Genomic DNA, 12,218 nt, shown 5'->3' on the forward strand with positions numbered 1-12,218 from the left:
AATTCAGAATACAATGGCCAAAAAAACCAAATTCAGTGAATTTCAGTCAAATTTTGAATTCTAACCCTTAAGTAGTTAAATCCTCAGAAATTTAATTTATAGCAAGTTCCTTACCAAGGCAGGTAAACTAGCACTTCACTATATTTTGTTTTACATTCACTGATTTTTATAATTTTATGCTTTTTATTCATATGATTTTTAGTACACTCACATTTACTGGAATGATATTCTGAAAGCTGTTTCCCTTCATGATCAGTCCAAGGAGAGGGCACAATAACATCCTTAGTGAAAAACTAGTAGGATAAAAGTCATATAATTAGACATAAATTCCCCCCAAAATATAAAAAGGTCCCCATGTTATCCTATCTAATAAAAGAGCAATATGCAAATTGACCCTACCTCTGCTACAACCAAAAGCCACGCCCACCAGCCAATCAGGAGCAAGTATGCAAATTAACCCAACCAAGATGGCTGCAGCCACAGAGCGAGCAGGAGGCTTGGGTTTCCCTGGCAATGGAGGAAGACAAGCTTCCCACACACCCTGGCTGGCCCTGGACTCCACTCAAGGCTACAAAATTTCAATTATAGAAGATAAATAAATCACCAAAAAATGGCAGCAGCCACAGAAATGGAGAGAGCAGGAGGCTTGGGTTGCCCCCGGCGATGGAGGAAGCCAAGCTTTCTGGCCTGCCCTGGCCTCCGCTAAAGGCTACAAAGTTTCAATTATAGAAGATAAATAAATCCCAGATACCAGGGCCACTGCTTGGGTCGCTGGGGGCCATGGCTGGCCTGCAAATCACCACAGGCTCCTCACCCAGGCTGCCCCAAGCCCCAAGGGAGCCCCCACCCTGATCTGGGACACCCTTCAGGGCAAACCAGCCAGCCCCCACCCGTGCACCAGGCCTCTATCCTATCTAATAAAAGAGTAATATGCAAATTGACCATCACTCCAACACACAAGATGGCTGCCCCCATGTGGACACAAGATGGCTGCCACAAGATGTTGAGCAGGGGAGGGCAGTTGGGAGGGACCGGGTCTGCAAGGGAGGGCAGTTGTGGGCGATCAGGCCAGCTGGGAGGGACCAGGCCTGCAAGGGAGGGCAGTTGGGGGTGACCAGGCCGGCAGAGGAGGGAAGTTGGGGGCAAACAGGCTGGCAGGGGAGCACTTAGGCATCAATCAGGCTGTCAGGGGAGTGGTTAGGGGGTGATCAGGCTGGCAGGCAGAAACAGTTAGGGGCAATCAGGAAGGCAGGCAGGCGAGTAGTTGGGAGCCAGCAGTCCTAGATTGTAAGAGGGATGTCCGTCTGCCCATTTAGGCCCGATCCTACCGGGCAGTTGGACATCCCTCAAGGGGTCCCAGATTGGAGAGGGTGCAGGGTGGGCTGAGGGACACACCCCCCCCCCGTGCACAAATTTCATGCACCAGGCCTCCAGTTTTCAAACAATCATAAAAAATATTACATACTGACTTAATAGTTATAATTTAAAAAATTAAGATTTAAAAGCACAAATGACCAAAGGTGAAATGGAAGAAATTTAAAGTATAATAAAAAAAAATCTTATTACTGTAAATCAACCACTTAAATTTGAAACTTGCATATTAAGCTTAAGTATTAAATATAGAAAAAATATTTTTAATTTCTTCCACAACTGTTTTTGGTGGAGAATGTTTACAAAAGTGAGGATAAGAAGAGGAAGGAATAAATGGAGATAGTCATATACAAGTAAGCCAGTATGAGTGGTGTGCTGGAGCTAGTATCTACTGGCTCTCAAAATCTAATTATTAAATTTTCAGGAATTTTGGCAAAGTTAATATTAAAAATAAAATAAGCTGCAAGCAAACCTGAGTTATAGAAATGTACACTTGAAACCTATGTGATCTTATTAACCAACTAGAGGCCCAGTGCATGAAATTCATGCACGGGGGTGTGTGTCCCTCAGCCCACCCTGCACCCTCTCCAATCTGGGACCCCTCGAGGGATGTTCAACTGCCCGTTTAAGCCCTATCTCGGTAGGATCGGGCCTAAACGGGCAGTCACACATCCCTCTCACAATCCAGGACTGCTGGCTCTCAACTGCTCGCCTGCTTGCCTTCCTGATTGCCCTTAACGGCTTCTGCCTGCCAGCCTGATCACCCTGTAACCATTCCCCTGACAGCCTGATTGATGCCTAACTGCTCCCCTGCCAGGCTGATTGCCCATAACTGCCCTCCCCTGCTGGCCTGGTCACCCCTAACTGCCCTCCCCTGCAGACCTGGTCCTCCCCAACTGCTCTCCTCTGCAGAACTGGTCCTCCCCAACTGCTCTCCCCTGCAGGCCTGGGTCCCCCCCAACTGCCCTTCCTTGCAGGCCTGGTCCCTCCCAACTGCCCTCTGCTGCTGGCCATCTTGTGTCCACATGGGGGCAGCCATCTTTCACCACATGGGGGCAGCCATCTTGTGTGTTGGAGTGATGGTCAATTTGCATAGTAGTCTTTTATTAGATAGGCTGTCACCCTAATAAATTTAATTTAAAAAATATTAAATATTACAAAAGAAATCAGGACCAATGTTAATATCCTTGTCATTGGCTAACTCTGGATGGTAATATTTGCTATTAATTTCAGGAGTTTGTCATGTTTTTTTTCCCTAAAATAAAAGAAAATCAAATTGTTATTAAATATTATCAAATTTTAAAAATGGTATAAATTCATAAATTATATTAAATAAATTATGTTAAAGGTAAAGATAATAAATACTCAAAATCATCACTTGCTATTTTACTATATTACCAATATCTATGTCCAAGGTTATGTTTTTTGATCTGTCTGGTGGAACTCCTACATATAATGGTATATCATTGCAATTCTTTTCCCATTCAGTGATACAACATCAGTAACTTAAAATTGGCCGCAGTTGGAACATTTACATCATAATAGCAGCAACCACTAAAACTCATACTCTTCCCATAACCAAATGGCCAGTTGTTACACCAGCACTCCACTGGCTAGTATAATCAAATGGAGATAGAGTATTTGGATATATGTCTTTCCTTTGCCATTCAAGAAATTAAATTAAGCCTAATACTGTATTCCTTTTTCTCTGTTTCTGCAGCAACTCTTTGTATTTTGCTATACCTATAAAAAAGGCCAAGTTTGCTAAACTACCTATAATGCATGAGCAAAAGATGTAAAGGGGAGTGGGGGGAGAATGGGCAGAGATTATGATATAGTTAATTCCCAGAAGAAAAAAAAAATAAAGGACCCCCAAAATTATGAAGCAATGCATAAGTCCACTCAAAATAAAAGACATACAAATCCAAATAACAAGACAAAATTTTAAAGTTATAAGAGTAGCACAAATTAAAAGGTTGGTAATAACCACTATTGCAGATACAAGAAAACAGAAAGTATCATAATATAGTTGGAATGAAAATTGGTACAACCTTTTTGGAGGGCAAGACGGCAAAATATACTGAAAGCGAAAACTCAAAAGCCTTTGATTTAGAAAGTCCATTTCAACTACACAAATATATATATATATATACTAGAGGCCCGGTACACGAAATTTGTGCATGGGGAGGAAGGGTGTCCTTCAGCCCAGCCTACACCCTCTCCAATCTGTGACCCCAGTAGGATCGGGCCTAAACGGGCAGTCAGACATCCCTCTCACAATCCAGGACTGCTGGTTCCCAACTGCTTGCCTGCCTACCTTCCTGATTGCCCCTAACCGCTTCTGCCTGCCAGCCTGATCACCCCCTAACCACTCCCCTGACAGCCTGATTGATGCCTAACTGCTCCCCTGCCAGCCTGTTTGCCCCTAACTGCCCTTCCCCACAGGCCTGGTCCCCCCCAACTGCTCTCCCCTGCAGGGCTGATCCCCGCCAACTGCCCTTCCCTGCAGGCCCGGTCGCCTCCAACTTCCCTCCTCTGCCGGCCTGGTAACCCCTAACTGCCCTCCCCTGCAGGCTTGATCGCCCACAACTGCCCTCTTGCAGGCCTGGTCCCTCCCAACTGCCCTCCCCTGCTGGCCATCTTGTGGCGGCCATCTTGTGTCCAAATGGGGGCAGCCATCTTGTGTGTTGGAGTGACAGTCAATTTGCATATTACTCTTTTACTAGATAGGATAGAGGCCTGGTGCATGGGTGGGGGCCAGCTGGTTTGCCCTGAAGGGTGTCCCAGATCAGGGTGGCGGTTCCCTTGGGGTGTGGGGCAGCCTGGGCGAGGGGCCTGAGGTGGTTTGCAGGCCGGCCACGCCCCGTAGCAACCCAAGCAGTGGCCCTGGTATCTGGGGTTTATTTATCTTCTATAATTGAAACTTTGTAGTCTTGAGCGGAGCCAAGCCTCCTGCTCTCTCCAGCTCTGTGGCCACAGCCATTTTTGCTGGGACTTATTTATCTTCTATAATTGAAACTTTGTAGCCTTAAGCGGAGGCCTGGGCCCGCCAGGGTGTGCAGAAAGCTTGGCTTCCTCCATTGCCAGGGGCAACCCTAGCCTCCTGCTCTCTCCAGCTCCGTGGCTGCCGCCATTTTTGTTGGGATTTATCTATCTTCTATAATTGAAACTTTGTAGCCTTGAGTGGAGTAGCAAGGAAGCCAAGTGGAAAGCTTGGCTTCCTCCATTGCTGGAAAAACCCAAGTCTCCTGCTCTCTCCATGGCCGCAGCCATCTTGGTTAGGTTAATTTGCATACTCGCTCCTGATTGGCTGGTGGGTGTGGCTTGTGGGCATGGCTTGTGGGTGTAGCAGAGTGGTAGTTAATTTGCATATTACTCTTTTATTAGATAGGACAAGGGTGTTCACTGAAGCATTATTTATGATAGAAAAAACACTGAACACAACCTAAATAAATATCAATAGAGGCTGGGTTATGTTATGATACATTCATACAATGGAATACTATGGTATTACTAAAAATTGGTATATGCTGATAATCAAAAAATCTACATTAAGAAAAGAGAAAGAAGCAAATTGACTGTACCTTCGTGATGCCTACCAGCCAATCAGGAGTGAGTGTGCAAATTAACCCAACAAAGATGGCGGGTTAATTTGCATACGTAGGCAATGAGCGGCTGGGGGCCTCTGGGCAGCGTGGAAAGGCGGAAAGGCGGCTCCCGGCCAGAGCAAAGGCAGAAAGTGGTTCCAGGTCGGAGCAAAGGCAGTGCCGGCAGCCAGGGGAAGGATGGCCCATTCTTACACGAATCTTCGTGCATTGGGCCTCTAGTCGCTAATAAAAATTATTAAGAAAAGATGCAAAAAAATATAAGGATGATCCTATATGTGTAAAATACTTAAAGACTACAATCTATTGCATACTAAAATTAATGTGTAAGTATAAATGTTCCAGTAGTTACTTTTTAGGAGGTGGGATGAAAACCTGGTTTTCATCTGGTATTTTTTATTTGCAGTCTGAACTTTATTTTTTTTACAATATGTGTGTATTTATTCTATTTCAAATATGATATATATATATATATATATATATATATATATATATATATATATGAAAAAATTTAAGCTGTTTGATACATTGACCCAATCTTTACTATGACTTTATTTTCTTAAGTCTTCTGATGAATTTCCTTTTAAAGTTGAGGGTTCTAAAAAGAATGCTTATTTTCCAAAATGTTGGGAAATGGGAAAGAATCTGAGAATATTCAACTGGGGAGGAATCAAGGGATTGGATCAGAATGAAAATTTTGAATTACTAGGTAGATTACAAAATAGATATTTTTTGGAGTAAAGCATGTGCAATTATCCTATCTAATAAAAGGGTAATATGCAAATTAACCATTACTCCATCACAAAGATGGCAGCACCCATAGACACAAGATGGCGGTGCCCAGTCCTTTCAGCCCCGCCGGAGTCCCCCAGTCCCCGGGGTGGGGGGGCAGCCACTGAGAGCAGGCAGCGTGAGCAGCCTGGTGGAATGCTTGCTTCATCGCCGTGGTGACGAAGCAAGTGTTCCACCCCAGACGCAGTGAGCCTCTGGGCAGCAGGCACGGAGTGGCTGGGGGTGAGGAGGAACGCTTGTGTCATTGCACCGGTGACAAGGCAAGCATTCTGCGCCTGGCCATGCATGGGCCTGTGGGCTGCGGAGAGCCTCTGGGCAGTGGGTGCAGAGCGGCCAGACCCTGCAGAGAGCTACTAGTGTACGGATTCATGCACAGGGCTACTACTCCTATCTAATAAAAGAGTAATATGCAAATTGACCATCACTCCAAGACACAAGATGGCCGCCCCCATGTGGTCAAAGATGGCTGCCCCCATGTGGACACAAGATGGCCGTCACATGATGGCCTGCAGGGGAGGGCAGTTGTTGGCAGTTAGGGGTGACCAGGCCAGCAGAGGAGGGCAGTTGGGGGTGACCAGGCTGGCAGAGGAGGGCAGTTGTGGGGGGACCAGGTCAGCAGGGGAGGGCAGTTGGGGGAGACCAGGCCTGCAGGGTAGGGCAGTTAGGGGGAACCAGGCCTGCAGGGGAGGGCAGTTGTGGGTGATCAGGCCAGCAGGGAGGGCAGTTAGGAGTGACCAGGCCAGCAGAGGAGGGCAGTTGGCGGGGGGACCAGGCCTGTAGGGGAGGGCAGTTGTGGGCGATCAGGCCAGCAGGGAGGGCAGTTAGGGGTGACCGGGCTGTCAGAGGAAGGCAGTTGGGGGAGACCAGGCCTGCAGGGGAGGGCAGTTGCAGGGGACCAGGCCTGCAGGGGAGGACAGTTAGTGGCAACCAGACTGGCAGGGGAGGGCAGTTAGGGGCAATCGGGCCGAACAGGGAGAAGTTAGGTGTCAATCAGGCTGGCAGGGGAGTGGTTAGGGGGTGATCAGGCTGGCAGGCAGAAGTGGTTAGGGGCAATCAGGCAGAGGCAGGCGAGCGGTTGGGAGCCAGCAGTCCTGGATTGTGAGAGGGATGTCCAACAGGCGGTCGGACATCCCTCAAGGGGTCCCAGATTGGAGAGGGTGCAGGCTGGGCTGAGGGATACCCCCCCATGCACGAATTTTGTGCACTGGGCCTCTAGTTTTTTAATTACAGGCTATATCTGAAATACAAGATGACAACACTGACACTGCAAAAATAAATGCAGGAGGGGCCTGATCTCTGAACAGACCATAGCTGAAGTTTTCTAGGGTACAGAAGAGCCAAGTATAGCCAAGGAATACAAGTGGGTAGAGGAGGCTAACAAGGGGAAAAGGAAAAATAAGAGATGTTGCCATAATATAAAGACTTTGAGGAAATAACTAGATAAATAGCCCTTACTTGCACTCTAAAAGTTTAGCAAACAAGCACAAGTGAAAAACTCATTATTTTTATTTTAAAATACTCTATTAGTAAAACACCTTTTCTACTTATCAGCAAGACATTTTACTTCATTAAATATATTGCCTTAAAAATCCAAGTATTGCCCTGACCGGTTTGGCTCAGTGGATAGAGCGTCGGCCTGCAGACTGAAGGGTCCCGGGTTCGATTCTGGTCAAGGGCATGTACCTTGGTTGCGGGCACATCCCCAGTGGGGGGCGTGTAGGAGGCAGCTGATCGATGTTTCTCTCTCATGGATGTTTCTAACTATCCCTCTCCCTTCCTCTCTGTAAAAAATCAATAAAATATATTAAAAAAAAAAATCCAAGTATTAACAACAACAAAAGATAAAACCAATGCCAATCTAGATTTTCACGGCCTAAAACTTCCTCTATATAAACTCCAACTTGAAACAGAAGTTTGTGCTACTCAATATTCTGAAGGCACAAGGAAGGCACAAACTGTGCTATACTCTGAGAAAGAAAAGATGAATGAACCACAATCTAAGGCAAAATAGAATTCATTCTAGCGGATGAAAGCACTAAATCAACCATCACAATAGCATAGGTAAGTATGAGGTGTTGAAATAGCTGAAAAACATTGGTTTTAGGGGAGAATAGAGGGGCACTAATACAGCTGGGGATGGGCAGGTTGGTATGCCACTAGGACAGTAAAGGATTTGAAGGAAGTCTTCCTAAAAGAGGTGACATGCATGGGAAATTGATGCTTAATTGCTTTAATGATCAGTAACAGTTTTAAGTTACCTCTTCAATGGCTTTTTGTCTTTTGTCTTCCACATCTTTATCTATTCTATACAAAGATAAAGAAGAAAAATAACCAGGCCATTACTTTAGCTGATTGAACATTTAAAATAATAACCTTTAAAATAAATAACTTCTTTCTCTTGAAAATTGGCAAATGTTAAGCTCATTTTTTAAAAAAATTGGAATCATATCACATTTAGTTAATGATATTATTTATATATTCAGCATTGCACTGTTAGGGTTAACTCCCTCTATTTCATTAACAGTTTGAACATTTTCTTTTAAGAGGCTTATATTGATAATACTTTACAAAAGTTGTTATTAACAACATAATGGAAGTTGAATAAACTTTATCTTTCAATCAGAACATATTAAGTATTTCATTCCATAGAAATATAAAAATTGTCCAAACTCATTTTCTTCAATTATAGCAAGTTTATCATAGTCATAATTTTAGAATCAACTCTTATTCTGAAATAGAAACTATCACCCTTAGACAGCTGAATAGGCAAAAATATTAAAAATGAAATAAAATATCAACAAAAAATTTTGTCCAAATGATTTTTTTCACTTTAATACAATATGCAATTACAGTAACACAAATTTATCAGCTGAGATATAATAAAAAATGTCGGGTCTCAAGCACAAGGCATATACTTGCCAAAGGACTCAGCAGTTAGCCTTGTAGGACCACTTCTTTAATCTGTTCTAGGAAAGAATATTTGCTTTCCATCAATAAATTAGTAAGTCACTTTTATCTCTCAAATTTTTTTTCATATTTATATGTTTGTGGCTTAACAAAGCTTATATAATAATGTATACATTTTAGAAAATAAAACCAAGTGGATTTTTTAATAAAGGAGTTATGAGAAAGACTTCAATGATAATCCTCATATCCCAGCTTGAACAACAGCCATATTGAGGATAACTCAATCCCATCATGAACATAACCAGGTCAAAATGACAGTACATAATAGCATATAGTATTAGTAAGCCCTGATCTAGCATAGCTTTCAGAAACCTTTTGCTGTTTCATTAGAGGGACTTTAAGGACCTGAAATATTCAGGTAACTGCTGGAAGCAGAATATCAGTTTGGCTAAATATTGTAGGGCCAGATCAAGGAAGGCTGTAACAAGTCATAGAGGGTACAGTATCCTGACATTATGTGTACGTATATTACAGAACACTGGCATGATGCATATAAATTACAGATATGCCCTGAATGGATTCTTGGAAGAGTTCAGGACTGTTTACCTTCTGTATGGACAGACTCATTTGTTTACACCAGTATGCCTTACAGTTATTTTTTATGTGTAGCAAGGCATGAAAAGGGTGTGAAGCACTGCATTAGGGAACTTGAATTAGACAGAAAGAGACACTGAAAGTCATTGCTAAGAATGAATCAGCCTGTTTTAAAAGTATACTCACTAAATGTGTTGGGAGCCATAAACCATTCATGGAATTACATTAGTAAGTTTAAATTAAAATTAGGGTGTTTTCTCATTCTTTACTCCTATTCTATATCTACTGATATACACCAAGATTCATAAACCTACCCACACAATGCATCATTAATTAGTTAGTATAGAAATGTTGTGTCACAACTTTGGTTAACAGTATTGTTAACTCTAGAGGGCAGGAATAATATACTATACTTCTTCAGTGTTCCTCGCAGTGCCTCAGTGCTCAATAAATATCTCTTGACAGATTACACTTTTCCATGTATACATGTTCCATGTATATATTTTCCATGCATATATAAAGAGAAGAGGCAAAATAAGCATACAGTTTGTGTGAAATAAAAAATTAGTCTTATTTGTGAATCACTTGCCTTTAATTAGTCTTTTCACCTCTTTCAAAGGTATTTAGATTTAAGTTAAAATTCTTTTATGCTCATTCCCCATTCTATTCCTTTCTACAACACTTTAGATGGACATAATTAATTAAGAATGAATGGTCAAGTTACCAAGCCAAGAAATATATTTGCAAGAGCATCTCAATATGTGTACATCTTTGAGTGAGTGAATTTTAATGGAGAAAGAATTACCTATTATTTTGGACTAACAACACATGAATCTTAGGACCAAAAATTAAAAGCTAGTCATACTAGTATTCAAATTTTTCAAATAAAAAAAATTAGACTATGAAACTGACAACAGTCTCTCTAACTCTTAATGAAACTGTTATCTGTCATTTGTAATTACAGATCATTTCAATCTATAGATATAAAAGCCCAGCAACTGGAATGGAGGAACAACCAGAATGACCAGTGACTATGACACGCACTGAGGCAGCCAACCAGGTTGATACGAGCCCCGATCAGCCCCCAACACCCCAATCGGGGGCGGAGCCGGCCGGCTAACTGCCCGCGGCCCCTCCCCACCACTGGCCTGGCCCGTTGGGGCCTCATCAAGGCAGGCTGGTGGGCCCCACCTGTGCACAAATTCGTGCACCGGGCCTCTAGTTTGTAATAAAAAAATAGGTCTGTTCCACCAAAGTGCATGTTCTCATTACATGAGGCACAATTAAGCATCTCAAGTCAGAGGAACCCTAATGCTTGGAAACCTACACAATACATCAACAAAGAAGTTAAGGCTTCTCTGATTACTAGCTTGAATTCAAGACAATATAATTCAGATCCCCAAATATCCTATGTCAAAGTTGGATAATGTCTATAAAAGCTCTCTGTTGCTAAAAGATATTCTTCCAATCCAGTCAATGTGTCTTAACTTGGTAAGGCTTCTCTAAATGCATGTGGCAATGAAACAGCAATGTGCTTTACCCTACACCACCAAAAAAACAAAGCAACAATTCAATGGCAAAAACCACAATCATGTAGAAATGCCCTTCCCTCTTCCAGGTGCCGAGGAGGCAGAGTTGTCCCATAAGTGGCAGAGAGAGAAGTTTACCTCTAAAAGAAAAGGACCCTACCTACATTTGGAACTGTTTTAAGGAGAATCATTCTGGATGTAGTTCTTTGAACTCACTCTTCATTTAGATAATATAATATGTACCACAATTTTTCCATATAAAAATATTCAACTTTGGAATTTCTTTCTCTCTTCATGAGAGAGTATGTTATTACACTTCAGTGTAAGAAGGGAAAACTTACCGAGAATGACTTAAATACAAAGCTTGACGATGAATGTCTTCTGGGTCTATTTCTACAGGATTTATTACAGCTAGTTGATCAATAGACCATCTAAATTTCCCTGGAGTCTTAATAAAAGAAAATGAGATTATGAATAAAAGCAAACTAAAGTAATGCATCAAAGTGCTAACCAATGTCAACTTCAAAAATGAGAATGGTTATAGTATAAAAAATATCTTACACTTTATAAGTATTTATTTATTTTCAATTTATTTTTTCCATCACCTCATATTTTTAAATTTGATTTTATCACTAAATTAAATGACAAGTGGTAATCAAATCACACTAAATATTGACTTGACTCTCTCTCTTTTAAAACTATCAAATCTTCCCTCTGGGTGATTTTTAAAATTACATAATAATAGGAAATTCATAGTAGAATATTAAAGGTATAGAAAATGTACAATTAGCACTCACCAGTGATGTCCAAATAAAAGTAAAAATCTCTTAGTTACCTAAGGTCTTTACTTTCAATAAAAATGAACTGAAATTAAAGTCCTAACCATAGAAGTGCCTGTAAAAGCTCATTAAATGGTTGAGCCATAAAATAATTATGAATGATAACCCGTGCTTCTTTCTATATCCAACTATCTAAATAAACCAAACACTTATTCATTGGTTGATTCTTGTATGTGCCCTGACTGGGGCTTGAACCCGCAACATTAGCATATTGGGATGATGCTGTAACCAACTGAGCTACCTAGCTAGGGCCTAAACTGTAATTCAAAATATATTTTTGACAAATTCAGGCTTAAAAACCTAAGATACCATACATTCTGGCTTTTAGGATGAAGTTGCAGTCATTCCATTATTTTTATTAAGACTAACAGATAACTAATAATTAATGATTCAATTAAAATGAGGTCAGAGTAATGAATCAATATACACTGTATAAATAAAACTTCCCTCTGCATACCTGCTTCAAGCTGATATGAACAAGTAGCATAAACAGCCACACAATTTGCAGTTTTCTAGATAATTTACTATATTTGAAGATCAGACTTCAAAAGAAATTCTCCAGGATAGCCGGTTAACAGTAA

At 41.7% G+C, this 12,218-nt stretch overlaps 1 protein-coding gene across 1 annotated transcript in view; it reads right to left on the reverse strand.

Moving 5' to 3' along the window:
- Nucleotides 1-12,218, reverse strand: part of BORA (BORA aurora kinase A activator) — a 35,643-nt gene that overhangs the window by 21,007 nt on the left and 2,418 nt on the right. Inside the window, exons 3-5 of the mRNA XM_080662743.1 lie at nt 11,140-11,246; nt 8,027-8,072; nt 212-293 (exon numbers count right to left, since the gene is read on the reverse strand). Coding sequence (XP_080518869.1) covers nt 212-293; nt 8,027-8,072; nt 11,140-11,246 — 235 coding nt within the window. The remainder of the gene's footprint in view (nt 1-211; nt 294-8,026; nt 8,073-11,139; nt 11,247-12,218) is intronic.

The sequence above is a fragment of the Plecotus auritus genome, assembly GCF_963455305.1.
Source record: "Plecotus auritus genome assembly, chromosome: 3".
In the NCBI taxonomy this organism is placed as follows: domain Eukaryota; kingdom Metazoa; phylum Chordata; class Mammalia; order Chiroptera; family Vespertilionidae; genus Plecotus; species Plecotus auritus.